Source organism: Notamacropus eugenii, chromosome 4 (genome assembly GCF_028372415.1).
Source record: "Notamacropus eugenii isolate mMacEug1 chromosome 4, mMacEug1.pri_v2, whole genome shotgun sequence".
NCBI lineage: Eukaryota > Metazoa > Chordata > Mammalia > Diprotodontia > Macropodidae > Notamacropus > Notamacropus eugenii.
Window position 1 is genome coordinate 99,347,899 of NC_092875.1, and position 16,418 is coordinate 99,364,316.

General features: G+C 40.8%; 1 protein-coding gene across 2 annotated transcripts in view; it reads left to right on the forward strand.

The window, feature by feature from the left end:
* FAM135B (family with sequence similarity 135 member B) overlaps positions 1 to 16,418 on the forward strand; it is a 441,077-nt gene that overhangs the window by 333,429 nt on the left and 91,230 nt on the right. For both annotated transcript variants that reach the window (XM_072602991.1, XM_072602990.1), the window contains exons 6-7: positions 134 to 307; positions 4,144 to 4,270. In XM_072602991.1, the coding sequence (XP_072459092.1) occupies positions 134 to 307; positions 4,144 to 4,270 (301 nt within the window). The remainder of the gene's footprint in view (positions 1 to 133; positions 308 to 4,143; positions 4,271 to 16,418) is intronic.

Sequence of the window (16,418 nt, forward strand, 5' to 3'; positions counted from 1 at the left end):
CCATTCTATAATCCTGTGAACCAAGGTCAAGAATCAGGGCAATACACAATCTGTTCTCATCCAACTAAGCTTCATGTTATATTCAGTCATGTCTAAGTCTCCTGATACTAAAATGCTTGCCCTTGCATCCTAGGGCAAGGGATTTGGCGGGGATGCCAGCCATCAGCAGCCGCACTCTGGGCCTCCACTTCCAGCCTCGAAGGGGCCTGCACCACCATATCCCTGTAATGTTTGACTATTTCCACCTGTCTGTGATCTCCGTGACAATCCATGCCTCACTAGTGGCCCTACAGCAACCATTGATCAGGTAAATATAGCTCAGCAACATGATGTTGTGATACTTTGTCCTGTTCCATTCACATTCCATGGGGATGGGGAAGGAAGGTTAGCCAGGCAACACTGAAATTCTGGCATGAAGGCAAAGGAGTTATAAACCAAGGCCAAGGCAAAGGAATTATAAACCTGTGCTATTTCCTAAAATACACAACTACTATATTAACTTCTTTGTTATAATTTTCACCAAAGGCATTCTAAACATAGACATAGCTAACTCATGAAGTGATACATTTCCCCATCACTGAAGATCTTTAATCAGACTAGATAATCACCTATTGAAAATGTTCTGTAACACTGATTACCATGGTCCTCATTGCCTTGAAGGCCAGGTAGGTTAGATTTCACACCTTCTACAGGAGTACCCTTGATGGGATTATAGGGTCAAGATTGTCTCTGCCAATGCATCCTCTCCCATTGATTCTGTTCTCTCACTTGTCCCTAACACCTTAGTTCCATTTAGCCAGATTCATTTATATAAAGAAATATTTACTTTAAAAGGTAATCACAAATATTTAAACTTACTTCCACAACTTGTGGGAAGCAGAACCTTCCTCCTATCTTATGGCACCTCAGTCTCTGGGGAAGGTAAGGGATTAGGTTCTTAACTTAGTTCAGTTCCTACAAAGCACAGTCCAGGTTCCAAGTTCAACCCCCTGAGGCTCATATCCCAAGTGCTTTGGCTTCTCAGGGCTTCTGTGCCAGGCTGAGTAGTCATACCAACCCATCTACAGTCCTGGATCCAAAGTTTTATGACTCAACCTGAAACTATAGAAAACAACACAGAACAAAATTGTCAACTGGCAATCACAACTTCATGAAACTTATGTGAATACCAGGTTTATTTCAAGAGAAATGAACATGCATGTGGAACTCAAAGAGCTCACAGTCCTTATAGAAGTTTGCGTATTTATGGCATTATCACAAAGCTTGGTGAAGGAAACACAAATCTCCACCTACGTGCAGTAAAGGTGGGAAAAGGAAGAAACCCATCCCTAAAGGGGGGGACAAGGTGATGACAAAAGCCTCATTCTTTTCTCTTGGGAACTACTAGACCAGGGGTGGGGAATCTGAAGCTTTGAGGCCACATGTGACCTTCTAGGTCCTTGAGTGTGGCCTTTTGACTGAGTCCAAGTTTTACAAAACAAATCTTTTTATTAAGGAGATTTGTTCTGTGAAGTTTGGATTCAGTCAAAGGGCTACAGTTGAGGACCTAGAGAGCCACATGTGACCTCAAGGCTATAGGTTTCTTACCCCATGCTAAACTGGGAAGATATGATAGTCACAGGGTTCTGAGGAAAATACTTTGTAAACCTTAAGGAGCTATATGAATGGGCATTTTGAAAATCATTACTTATCTGCCAGGCCTAGAGGCCTGAGGGCTACCTGAGTCTTACCTTACCTCTATCGGAGGTCTTCGGCTGGCCAAACCGGATGCTCGTATGAGAGAAAGGACGTTCCAGAGTCGAACAAGGGTTGAGCTTTATTTCAGGGTCTGGTTACAAGTGCAGGGGAATTCTTCCTTAGGAGGGAGAGAGAAAGATCTCCCAAGGAGGCAAAGATCTTACAATAAGAGATTGGAAGTAGAAGTATAAGTGGGGAGAGAGGGGGAGGGGAGAGAAGAGAGAGGAAAAGCAGAGCCTTGTGTCCTCACATGTGGCCCCTCCGCCCAAGAGAGCTTTCAGGCTTTCCTGATCCTACTTAAGCTCTCCAGCCGCATAGTTTGCATCTGAATACCGTGCTGTTAGATAACAATAGTGTGCCCAGATCCGGGACAATCTCGAGGGTGGGGAGAGCTCTCTCCCATCACGTTTCTCACGGGAAGAGGCGGAAATACACGAGATAGCTCGGTTCACCTCGATTCCCAGTCGTTTCCTGGGGGGTCTCGTGAGAACTCTAAGATTTAGAAGTTCCCACCTTTACCCGCCCGAGACTGTCCACATGGACTTGAGCTTCCATCCCCAGCACTTATCCCATGCATAATGACCCATTATTCTTCATCAGAGAATGAGAGCTGGGAGGTACCTTGGAACAGAGGATGTTCATATATAGAACATAAAATATTAGAGCTGGAAAGGACCTGAGAACATAGAATGTTAGATCTGTGAAGGACCTTAGAGTATAAACTCTTAGAATATATATTTATGCAGCTGAAAGACAATTAATGCTATAGAATATGAGAGCACAGAATGTTTATGTGGGAAACAACTCTGGAGACCATCTTAATCAAATCATTCATTTGGATGAAGAAGCTGACACCCAGGGAGGTTGAATGACTTTCATGGGATTTTTTTGTTGTTGTTCAGTTGTTTCAGTCTTGTCTGACGGTGACCCCATTTGGTATTTTCTTGCCAAAGATATTGGAGTGGTTTGCTGTTTCCTTCTCCAGCTTGTTTTATAGATGAGCAAACTGAGGCAAACAGGGTTAAGTGACTTGCCCAGGGTCACACAGATAGTAAGTGTCTGAGGCCAGATTTGAACTCAGGAAGATGAGTCTTCCTGACTTCAGCCCTGGTACTCTATCCACTGCACCACCTACCTGCTCTTCATATGATTATACAGCTAATTAGTTATGGTAGAGCCTGAGCCAGAACCCACAACTTCTAATCTCCCCATCTCACTGAAAACTTCAGGGCTCTTTCTATTGCATTATTGTATTAGAAGGTTGAAATAGTTTTTTTTTTTTTTTCTCAGTACATTTTTACGAGTCTTTCAGGCAAGGTGGAATCTAGAATAAAATCAATATTTTTAAAAATTTTAATGGCTCATGAAACGAAATGACCTTCACAGTGTTCATTCAATGCTTAACTTCAGCAGAGTGTTGGAAATCAAAGCACTTTGTTGGGCGCCAAGCGTCACAAAATTCACACCTGTTATGAACATTTGATAATAATATCTCCCCTTTGTCAACCAGCTTATAGTCTTCAAAGCATGCTTATATCACCATTTCATTTCATGATTTCAACAACTCTATGAGGTAGTGAGGGTAGGTTTTATTGCCCTTGTATGACAAATAATGAATTGAGAGGTTAAGAAATTTGCCTAGGGTTACACAACAAGCCATGGTAAAATGAAACAAAGGATTCAGAACACTTGGCTCTCAGTTCTTCCCCTGGAACCTCTTACAGTTTTTCTCTTATTCCAGACTAATCAGTAGGAAATTTTAGCTTAAAACCAGGTCATACAGAAATTATTTTATTTATCTATTCATTCACTTATTTATTCATCTATCTGTCTGTCTATCTGTCTATCTGCCTAATCTACTTATTTAATAATTTAACTAGTCAATTCCAGGCAAAACTCTGATATGTACTGAATGCTTATTGTGTTATTAAAGAATCAAGATGTAGTTGAAAGAATACTGGACTTGGAGTTGGAAGATCTGGATCTGAATATCTGCTCTATTTTCTCTCTGTACGACACTAGGAAAGTCACTTAATCTCTGAGCCTTCATGTTCCATTATTTCAAACTGGGTGAATGATCTTTTTGTATTTAGCATCATAGAGATACTATAGAGATAGAATCTCTAGAATTGAAAGAGATCTCAAAATCCATTTAGGCCAATGCCCTTATCTGACAGATGAGGAAACTGAGGCCTGTGGAGATCAAATCATGACTTCCATATTATGGTCACATAGGCAGCAAGCATGAGGCAGATTTAGAATCTGGGTCTTTTGACTCTAAAGCTAGTATCCTTTCAAATTCACTGTATTTTGTGCCACGTGATTATCACACTTTACAGTTTGTTATTATTTTTGGTAGGATATTGGTTTCTAATACATTTTTCTTCTTATTGTTTTCCATTTTAGCTTTACACGCCCAGGGAAAGGATCGTGGCTGGGTAAAGGCAGCCCAGATTCAGGTTCGGAACAGTCCAGTATGTCCTTAGAAAGCCTTGTCTTTGGAGCTGGTTATTGCAAACCTTCTTTCTCAGAGGTAAAGTCCAAGGTCCATGTGAAACTTGACTGTGTCAAGTTATGCCTGACCGTAAACCAATTCTTCCTTTCCCAACATCATTTATTCTCTGATTTCTGTTCTAAGAACCGCCCCTATGGAATCATCCTTCTTCTGGAATGAATCCCATAAGAGGAGGCTTTGTCAGATTATGGCTACTATTACTTTAGAATGTCATCTTCTCCAACCCTCATGGAACTCGCAGCATATTTATGGGAGATAACATGGCTGGAGAGACATTTTGAAGTTACACATATAAAAGTGGCCTTGAAGCCAGGAAGGGATCAAGTCCTTCCTGTGACACGTGCCAGCTATGTTAACACTGGACAGGTCACTCAATTTCTCTCTCTAAGACTATAAGCTATGAAACAGCCATAGACCTGTATTGGTAGAGGAAGTTTCCTATATTATTGAAAGTATAGATCTCATTCTTATCCCTTTGTCAACACCAGTATATCAGTAGCTGAGATACAAAATGGGATATTTTTAATGCCTAAGAAATATCATATTAGTTCCTAAGAAAAGTAATATCCAAATTGGGAAATCAGAGGAGACTTCATAAAGCTTCATAAAGGATAGTAGGGACCATGGTACGGTAGAAGTACTTCTAGAACCAGAATCATACAACTAGGTTTCAAATCTTAGCTTTCTTACTTATTGGCTCAATGTGACTTTTAGCAAAGCACTTTTTAGACCTCAGTTTCCTTTTCAGTAAAATGAACACTTTGGATTGTAAAAACGCTAAAGCCCTCTCTAAATATGAATTCCATGATCCTATAATTTTCCCAGGCAGAGATGGGTGGAGAAGATATTCCACCCACAGTAAATGGTGTAAGTAAAGACTTAGGGTTAGAAAACTGCTCAACAGGGCTTGCATAATGGTAGCTATTACAGATCAACCAGGGTGTTGAATGTTTCGAAATAACATTCAGAAATAAAGCTGGGGTCAGCGAGGTGGCACAGTGAATAAAAATACTGGTCCTGTAGTCAGGACGATCTGCCTTCTTATCTAGTCTCAGACACTTACTAACTGTGTGACCCTGAGCAAGTCATTTAACCCTGTTTGCTGAAAGGAAGGAAGGAAGGAAAGAAGGAAGAGAGAAAAAAGAAGGAAGGAAGAAGAAAGGAAAAAAATAGGGAGAGAAAAAATAGAGAAAGGAAGGAAGGGAGGAAGGAAGGAAGAAAGGAAGAAAGAAAAGCTGAAAATTAAGGTGGAAGCTCATCGGCAAGTGCCTTGAGTTATAAGGAATCATTGACAGTTTTTGAGCAAGGATATGGCCTGATAAATTCTATGCATTGGGAAGATTAATCTGACTTGTTATGAGTGTTAGGTTGGAAAGAGAGATATTTGGTGTCTGGAAATCTGTAATACGGGTATTGTAAACAAACATTAAGGTCATAAAATCACAGATCTAGAGTTAGAAGGGACCTCATATTGCATATACTAGAACCTCCTCCCCCTTACCACCATCTTATAGATTCAGAAACAGGGGTCCTGAGACGTTAAATGACATACTGAAAATCACTTCGGTACTGCCAGAGGTGGAATTTGTACTTGTGCCTTCTAAACTTAGAGCCAACCCTCTTCGCACTGTACTATGTTACCTCCTTGTCCAGGGTACAATGATATGAGGTCCTGAAATAGGACTGTGCAATATCATTAGAGAGGAAGGAATAAGAGAATGAGAGAGATTTCAGTTGAATCAACCTGAATATAGAATTCTACTTTTCACAGCCTTACCCTTGTGCATCTTCTGAGCCTTATAGAGGATGCGTTAGTAGCCAGTTTTGTTTTTTTTAAAGTAGTAATGTGGAAGGCTTTTATGGTCCAAGGAGTGCCCAACTCCTCCCTCTCCTGCAAAGGTGGAAATCTTCTACCTTCCTTTGTGAACACAATGAAATCCTGCTTGATCTGCAGGGAACATCTTGTAATGTGCTGCTTAACCATTGAATCAGCCCTCCCTGGCTTCATTTCCCAGCATGCAGGGACTTCATTTCCAAAGCTGCAGGAGGTTTGAGTGTCTCCTGGTACAAACTTTTAGCTCCACCATTAGTGTTAATAGGAAAAAAAAAAAAAAAAAACACAGGGAACATGCAGTCACTGCACACTTGAAGGGTCTTATTGAGAAGGGATCATTTTGGGCCTTGCAAGAAAAGAGACGGTTCCATTGGAAATTGGACAGTAGTAGGATGCAATAGAAAGAGGAGAGGATCTGGAGTTGGGAAAAATGGATTTTCCAGTCCTGATGCTGACCCCTACTGGCTCTACGATCTTGGGCAAGGATCTTTTTTATCCTTCGTTTCCTTATGTGTAAAATAAAGATAATCATTGTGTGACCTAATTCATAGGGTTGCTAAAGGTGTAGCAGTTTGTGTGTCCAAAAAGTACTATCTAAATGTGACTTAGTAGTAATGTAATTGAATTCTTCCTCTGATTTCATATTATGACATGGAGGTGCTCTGGTTTCTCAAATGACAATGGAACCAAGTTCTAGCAGGTTGTACCAAGCTAGGAAGATGTCAGTATGGTCTCAGTGATAGACTCTGTGCTTGTTAATCAACCATGATAGAATCAAAGGTTCAGAGCAAAAGGGGACCTTAGAGGCCATTGGGTCCAACATTTCAGCTTCCAGATGAGGAAACTGCGAAGAGTGTTGAAGTGACTTGTCCAGGGTCAGACAGCTAGTAGGTGTAATGGCAGGATTTGAATCCACGCCTTCCTGAGCCCATCTCCAGGATTCTAACCATAGCATGCTGTCTCACTAGAACCAGTCTAGCTAAGTTTAGAGAAGCTCACCATTAAGCAGGACATAGGATGATGGATTGTCTAAATGCAGATACTCTTGGGGACTGTCTATTAATTACAGAAAGACCCAAGATCATAGGATCAAAGATCTGGTGCTAGTGGAAAGGACCTCAGAGGCAATCGTTGTGTCCAACCATTAATTCTTCAGAAGAGAAAATTGAGGCCCAGGGAAGTTATATGGCTTGATGAAGGTCATATAGGTAATAAATGCCAAAAATTAGATTTTATTCTACATTGTTTGATTCCAGAATGAGTGCTCTTTCCTCAAACTACATTGTCTTTCAAAGGGAAGGGTTGGTGGAAGAGTGTCCAAATTGAAAAAAATCAGGGATCCCTGACAGATTGAAGTACGTGTCATGGTAATTAACAACAAAAACAAACTACTCAGCGCAATATAAATTCAAACAATTGTTTTTAGGTCCATTTACTAAGGCCATGTTCCAGTGATTCACTGTAGCATGGAGGTGACCATGTCTTCTGTGTCAACAAAATATAAGCTTTTGCAGGTTTTACCAAGCTTAGAAAATTTAGGACGGGGATTCTTAACCTTTTTTGTGTCATGGACCCTTTGGTAGTCTGGTTAAGCTTATGAACCTCTTCTCTGGAAAAATGTTTTGTTTTAATTCACAATTGAATTAAATGCTAAATTTTAGTTAGAAGTTGGTGAAGATAAAGATGTATTTTTCCCATCCAAAATTATAGGCTCCCTGAAATCCATCTGCAACCTTGGTCTGTAGGCACAAGGTCATGCTGTGTTTTTTAAATAAATGATTAGCCTAGGTGAATGTGGAAAGATCCCTTACCAAAGGATCAGCTTACCAGATGAGAAATTTGCATGGCCTTCAGAATATCTAAAGGCTCTCTCCTGAGCCAGGGCTTGAGTAACTAACTATACATACAAAAGATTACATTTTAAGATATTCAAATATAATTGGATCAGGTTTCTAATTGAAATCGAATTGTGTTAATAAGACCAAGATCTTTCATTTTCATCACACATAGGTCATTTAATCATTCTCTTTTCAGTGGGCATAGACTGCAGATCCTACCCTTGATATCAGAAATTGTTGCCACTGATCTCATGGGAAGTCAGTTAATAATCAGTGTGGTGAGAGAAGACAACATAAAGAAGTGAGAGTGGGAGAAAGCATAAGGGTTCTTAAATAGACTGGTAACTAAAGAGTCCTCCAGAAACTCATCCAAAGCAGTCTTGCTGGAAATTCAGGGAACAAGATGAGGTGTTGTTTCATTGATACTTCTGCCTAGGTCTACATTTCAAGAAGTTAAATTTTGTAACTGAAAGAAAGGGATAGACCCTGGTGTTTTCTTGAGATACTGGTTATGATTCTTCATGGATTCAGCATGTGAGTGTACAGTTAATAAGGCAAGTAGGTGGGATTGGGTGCTGAGCCTGGAGTCAGGAAGATTCAACTTCCTGAGTTCAAATCTGGCCTCAGATGCTTACCAACTGTATGACCCTAGGCAAATCACTTAACCCTGTTTGCCTCAGTTTTTTCATCTGCAAAATGAGTTTGAGAAGAAAATGGCAAACCATTCCACTATCTTTGTCCAGAAAACCTCAAATGGGGTCATGAAGAAAGTTGGACATGACTGAAAAGAACTTAACAACAGTAACCAAGGTCATGTGGAATATGGCAGAGGTTTGACTGAGACAAAAAGAAAAGTTCCAGAAGTTATGTACAAGTACAGCTTGTGTCATGGAACCTATGGCAGAGATATCAACATCTAGTCTTTTGGTATTTTATGTCCCTAAGATCTTATGCAGCTTGCAATAAAGTCCAAAAATCTTGAGATAGACACAATATATAGGAAGACAAACAGATACACAGGTAATTAGATAGCTTAGAGCTACACTGCTTTGCCATATAGAGGTCTGAGCTTATTCTCTTGCTCTACTTCCTTCAAATACGAAAGTTTTACACAGTATTAGGAGTTCTGTTCTAGAGGTCCACTTTTGATCTGCTGCCTCTAGTCAATCTAATGGAGGCCTAATAAGGGCTCTCCACCTCTAGCTGGATGTACCCTAGGCATCTTAAACTCAACATATCTAAATCTGAACTCAGTCTCCTTCCCCAAAACCTTTCTATTCATTTTAAATTTCCTATTACCATTGATGGTACTACCATCCTCCCAGTCACCCAGACTCAAGTTTAAGAGTCAACCTCAACTTAAGAGTTGAGGCTCTCTCTCAGCCTTCTATCTGATCTCTTGTTAAGGCATGTTGATTTTACCTTTGCAACATCTATCACACATGCCCCCTTCTCTGCTTTGACACTGTCACCAACCAGATAGAGACCTTCATTACCTTATGCTGGGAATGCTTCAGTAGCCTACCAGTTGGTCTCAATGCTAAAAATCTCTCCTCACTACAATCCATCCTTACCTCAACTGTCAAATTGATCTTACTAAAATGCAAATCTGACCATGCCATACACAGGCACATGCATACACATACCCTATTACGCCAGAATCAAATGTAAAATTTTAAAAAAAGCTGTCAAAGCCCATCATAAACTTACCCCTTTCTACCTTTCTTATCTTCTTATACCATATTCTTTTTGTCCCATGTTCTTTGCAAATCAGTGACACAGGTCTCTTAGCTATTCCTTAAAGAATATTTTCCATCTCCTTAACCTGAGCATTTTCATTGACTGTCTTCCTTGCCTCAAACACTGCCCCTCCTCATCTCCACCTCCTAGCTACCTTGGCATCTTTCAAGTATCAGATAAAACCTTACCTTCTTCAAGATGTTTTTCCTAGTCATCTTTAATCTTAGTGTCCTCTCTCAGACAGTATTCTCAATTTATTCTGTGTGTGTTTGTATGTGTGTATACATACATACATACATAAATATACACACACATATATATACTTATATACACAGTTACAGTATATATGTAGTTACTATATATGTATGTATACATATATAGTATGTATATATAGTAAAGTTGTTTTTTGCATATTTTCTCCCATGATAGACTATAAATTTTTTGAGAGTAATTAATTATTTTCCCCCTTTTTTGCAGCCTCAGAGCTTAGCACTGTGCCTGACATATATTGAACATTTAATAAATACCAGTTGACTGGCCTATTGAAAAATAGCTGCTACCTTCATGATGCATGGATCAGCTGCCTTGACTTCCTAAGGGGGTAATAATAGAATTTGAATGTTGGTATTATTCTAAGGGAAGGTATCTCTGGTAGGATTGTGGTTTGGGTTGAATGGGGTAGACCCAGCAGGCATATCTCTCTTATGCATTTCTCCATGCTCTGCTGGATGTCTGTCTTTGGTGAATAGCGATCAGAGGACTTGTAATGTCTGTGTCCCGTGTGTCTGAGTTGGTAGTGCCATTGTGCAGGAGCTAGTGCATCGCAGGAAAGGAGAGAAACTTTGATGAAAGTTATGGTTAAGTTCAAGGCATTCTGTATCTCTGAAGTATTTTCTCTAAGCCTCTTCCTGTCTTTTAGAGTATATCAGTGGTTTAAAAAGAACTGAAACTAGGGTAGACCAACAGGGCCTTTTCCTAGGAAGATGGAATCCAAGGAGAGAATGAACAGATGATTAGGTGAGTGATAAAGTATTTGGTAAATGCTTATTATGTGATGCGTTCCAGCCTAAGTGCTTTTGATATAATGTAAATAAGACAGTTCTTGCTCTCAAGAATTTCACATTGTAATGGGAGGAAATACATAAAGGGAAACTAGAACTTCCAAGGGTTAAGGGGTGGGGTGCCATGGTATGTGCATGCTAACATTTGTTGGAAATGGGCAGGAAGTGAAGGGGAAGTCAAAGAAAAGTTCACCAATCAGAGCCCAGAGTCTTGGAGACTGAGTCCAAGCTTCTGGATGAAGAGAAATGAGGAAGATGGAGAGGACTTCATCCCTTGAGTAATCCTTTAGGCCACTGGATTCACAAATTTTAGACCTATGCCATCTCCACACTATAAGGTCTATCCCTGAGGTTCCTAACTTTTTTTCTGGGCCTACTATCCCTCAGCACCAGGTCTCCCCTAGCTTATCCTCTTGCTAAGCCTAAGAGATATGTGTGTTGGGATGTCCTCGGTCCTGGTATGATTACCCTCAACAAAGCACATTGTCCTTTTTGTATCACTCCATCCTCAACCCCATTCAACTGACTTGCCCCAGGTGTTAGAATTCCTATTTATGTCTCTTGGTCTCAGGGCCTTACATTCAGTATAAGACCTATAAGACCTCCCTTAACTTTAACAGGCTATTATTCAAAGCAGAGGTAGGGAACCTGCAGCTGGTCTCCAGGCCACATGTGGCTTCCTATGTCTTTGGGTGTGGCCTTTCCACTAAGTCCAAATTTTACAGAACAAGTCCTTTTATTAAGGGAATTTGGTCTTTGAAGTATGAATTCAGTCAAAGGGATGGACTTGAGGACCTAGAGGGTCACATGTGGCCTCCAGGCAGCAGATTCCCCATCCCCCCACTTTTTTTTTTTTAACTTATTTATTTATTTATTTGACATTCATTTTAACAAAATTTTGGGTTACAAATTGTCTCCCCTTTTATCCCCTCCCCCCCCCAAACCCCAAGCATTCTAATTGCCCCTATGACCAATCTGCTCTCTCTTCTGTCATCCCTCTCTGCCCTTGTGTCCGTCTTCTCTTTTGTCCTGTAGGGCCAGATAACTTTCTATACCCCTTTACCTGTATTTCTTATTTCCTAGTGGCAAGAACATTACTCGGCAGTTGATCCTAACACTTTGAGTTCCAACTTCTTTACCTCCCTCCCTCCCCACCCCTTCCCTTTGGAAGGCAAGCAATTCAATGTAGGCCAAATCTGTGTAGTTTTGCAAATGACTTCCATAAGAGCTGTGTTGTATAAGACCAACTATATTTCCCTCCATCCTATCCTGTCCCCCATTACTTCTATTCTCTTTTGATCCTATCCTTCCCCATGAGTGTCGACCTCAAATTGCTCCCTCCTTCCTATGCCCTCCCTTCCATCATCCCCCCCACCCTGCTTATACCCTTATCCCCCACTTTCCTGTATTGTAAGATAGGTTTTCATACCAAAATGAGTGTGCATTTTATTCTTTCCTTTATTGGAATGTGAGGAAAGTAAACTTCATGTTTTTCTCTCACCTCCCCTCTTTATCCCTCCACTAATAAGTCTTTTGCTTGCCTCTTTTATGAGAGATAATTTGCCCCATTCCATTTCTCCCTTTCTCCTCCCAATATATTTCTCTCTCACTTCTTGATTTCATTTTTTTAAGATATGATCCCATCCTCTTCAATTCACTCTGTGCACTCTCTATGTGTGTGTGCGTGTGTGCATGTGTGTGTGTGTAATCCCACCCACTACCCAGATACTGAAAAGTTTCAAGAGTTACAAATATTGTCTTTCCATGTAGGAATGTAAACAGTTCAACTTTAGTAAGTCCCTTATGACTTCTCTTTGCTGTTCACCTTTTCATGCTTCTCTTCATTCTTGTGTTTGAAAGTCAAATTTTCTTTTCAGCTCTGGTCTTTTCATCAAGAATGCTTGAAAATCCTCTATTTCATTGAAAGACCAATTTTTCCCCTGAAGTATTATACTCAGTTTTGCTGAGTAGGTGATTCTTGGTTTTAGTCCTAGTTCCTTTGACTTCTGGAATATCCTATTCCATGCCCTTCGATCCCTTAATGTAGAAGCTGCTAGATCTTGTGTTATCCTGATTGTATTTCCACAATACTTGAATTGTTTCTTTCTAGCTGCTTGCAATATTTTCTCCTTGACCTGGGAACTCTGGAATTTGGCCACAATGTTCCTAGGAGTTTCTCTTTTTGGATCTCTTTCATGCGGTGTTCTGTGGATTCCTTGAATATATATTTTGCCCTCTGGTTCTAGAATCTCAGGGCAGTTTTCCTTGACAATTTCATGAAAGATGATGACTAGGCTCTTTTTTTGATCATGGTAGTCCCATAATTTTTAAATTGTCTCTCCTGGATCTATTTTCCAGGTCAGTTGTTTTTCCAATGAGATATTTCACATTATCTTCCATTTTTGCATTCTTTTGGTTTTGTTTTGTGATTTCTTGGTTTCTCATAAAGTCATTAGCCTCCATCTGTTCCATTCTAATTTTGAAAGAACTATTTTCTTCAGTGAGCTTTTGAATCTCCTTTTCCATTTGTCTAATTCTGCTTTTGAAAGCATTCTTCTCCTCCTTGGCTTTTTGAACCTCTTTTGCCAATTGAGTTAGCCTATTTTTCAAGGTGTTATTTTCTTCAGCATTTTTTTGGGTCTCCTTTAGCAGGGTGCTGACCTGCTGTTCATGCTTTGACTTCATGTCTCTCATTTCTCTTCCCAGCTTTTCCTCCACCTCTCTAACTTGATTTTCAAAATCCTTTTTGAGCTCTTCCATGGCCTGAGCCCATTGAGTGGGCTGGGATACAGAAGCCTTGACTTCTGTGTCTTTGCCTGATGGTAAGCATTGTTTTTCCTCATCAGAAAAGAAGGGAGGAAATGCCTGTTCCCCAAGAAAGTGACCTTCTATGGTCTTATTTCTTTTCCCTTTTCTGGGAATTTTTCCAGCCAGTGACCTGACCTCTGAATATTCTCCTCACACCCACCTCACCTCCTGATCCTCCCAGCCAGTGCTTGGGGTCTGAGATTCAAATGCTGCTCCCCAGCCTCGGGGCTTAGGCAGGGGCAGGGCTGTTATTCAGTGTGAGATTAAGTTCAGGTGCTCAGGTGGGGGCAGGGCTGCCTCTCAGGCTCAGTTCCCTCTGGGAGTTTATGCACAGACCTTCAACAATGGATCCAGGCTCCTGCCTGCTTGGGGAGCCCTGGTCTGCCACTGCCTCAGCTTCTGCCTCCTGAGGGGGCCTGAGTTATGGGGGCACCCCACTTCCCTCTCGACCCGCCAAAGAGACCCTCTCACCGACCCCCATCACCTGTGGGTGGAGGGACCTGCGCGGCCGCTGGAGATCCCATCCCTGAAGTCTGCTAGGATCTATTCCTCTCGGTGCCGCGGCTGCGGCAGGGCTGGGCTGGACTCCGCGTCTGCAGCATGACGGACCTTTTGCGAGAGGTTTGCAGGTCGCTCTGGAACAGAAATCTCCTTCGCTCCACAGTTCTGTGGCCTCTACTGCTCTAGAATTCGCCGTGAGTTACTTTATACAGATGTTCTATGGGTTGTGGGTTCGGAGCTATGTGTACGTGCGTCTTTCTACTCCGCCATCTTGGCTCCACCCCCCAGATTCCCCATCCCTGATTCAAAGTCTTTGGACCTGCCAAAGGTCATCTTTAAAATGAGTATCTTAACATGATAATACCTATACACAGTCTCATTATAAGGATCAAACCGAAAAAAAAGAAAGGTGAAATAGGTTGGGCAAATATTTGTATTCTCATTTTTCAGGTGAAGAAATGAGACTTAAAGAGTTTTAGTGACTTAATTACTGCCAGGAAGCCTGAAAGCAGCAGAGCTGAAACTGGAAGCCAGGTGAGGAAGCCCTGGAGAAAAATGGAACACCTGGTCTTCTGCTTTCGACTCTAATGATCTTTCTAGTACCTCCATTGTATGTTTTCTTTCTTGAGCAATTTTTAAAGCCTTGTCTCTATAAATGGAGACTGCTATGATAAACATTATTCAACGGGCTGAAGTCACATGTATTTATCTTTGATAGATTACTCCCATTTGTCAGTCTCAGTTTCTTTCTTTCAATATAAGTGAAATCTCAAAAGGTTTTGGTTTTAGAAATTGCATTTGGAGATATTATGTATTCATAAAATCATAGAGATGATGGAAGGGACTTTAATCCTTTTTTTATTGACCCCTGCCTCCATCCCATTTCCACAAATGAATTAACTGAGGTTGGACAAGAGGAAGTGACCAAATTGAGATGAAACAGAGGCAACCATGAATCGGCATCCACAGGGTTCATCTGCTTTCTTAGTGATGTTCACTTATCTCATGGAAAGCTAGTGGCTCCAGCCTCATCTTCATTATGGGAGTCAGAGGATGAACTGTTTGTGGGTATTTAAGCTTAGCATGCCTGGTTATTTCTAGGATTTGATTCTATTTCTGTACAGTTTCCATTTGGGGAACAACCAGTGATCGACTCTTCGAGCTGCTATGCCTGTGCCTTACACATCATCCAACAGCTGAAGGGGAGCCAAGCTTAGAACAAAATTCAGGAGTCCTGGAGCTCCAAGTCCAAATCCCTGAGAAGCCTAATGCATTAGCAATAAAATCAGAATATGCCCAGATTGTGGTATCAGCTGGGAAGATTAGGGAACAGGTGTTCCTTTCAAAAAAAAAAAAAAGTCCTTTCCTCACAAAGACATTTGCTGAAACAGTAATTTCATACTAAAATGAGCTGATTTACATGAAAATCTATGGGGTAGGGTGGATTGAAATGACAAGAATTTCCCTTTTCTCATTTAACCAGGCCCTCATCTGGCTTCCCCTAAACTACGAGTGGGGGACTTGGGTCCTTCAGACCACATGTGGTCTTCTAAATCCTTAAGAGCAGCCTTTAGACAGAATCAGAATTTTACAGAACAAAATTTGAGTTCCATCAAAAGGCCTCCCTTAAGGATTTAGAAGGCCACATGTGGCCTTAAAGCTGCAGATTCCACATCCCTGTGAACTAAACTATCTTTCCTTTACCTTTAGGTTGTCATTTCACTTCTCTGGATTGTAGTTTCTATATCTGTTAGATCAGAGGATATTTAAGATCCTGGTTCAAGTAACTGCACTGAACCACCATACCTTGTTCTTACCTGTTCCATTTTATGAAAAAAGTGTGTGTGTGTGTGTGTGTGTTGGTCAGTGAGTGATGGGGATATAGCCCTTACCAGGTTTTGTTAACCTGGGCTATGAATTTAATTAACATAAGTGTTCATGGTCTAGAGATCATAAGGTCTCCAGATCATTTTCTTTCTCTAAGTCTCAATTTCATCACCTGTAATTTGGGGGAATATCCTTTCCACATACAACATTCTCATTTTGTAACCTGCAAAGCCCTGTATTAGCATGTATTCCTAGTATTATTACTCATTTTTTAACATTTTACATCCAGTTCTTTATTCAATGACTCCATGAGTAGGAGTCTACCCACTCTTAATCATCAGCTGAATCAGTCTTAACTTTGTAATCATCAGGATCCTCTTTCCTTCAATCTTTGCTCTCCTACCCCTACCAGGCACTACTCGGGACAAAAATGGAAGTTATATGGAAAGAGAAGAGAGGTCAAGTCAACAAGTGTTTATGAAAAGTGTGTTAAACACTGGGGATATAAAGAAAGCAAAAATGGTCTTGTTTCTGAAGGATCTCATGTGCTAGTGAAA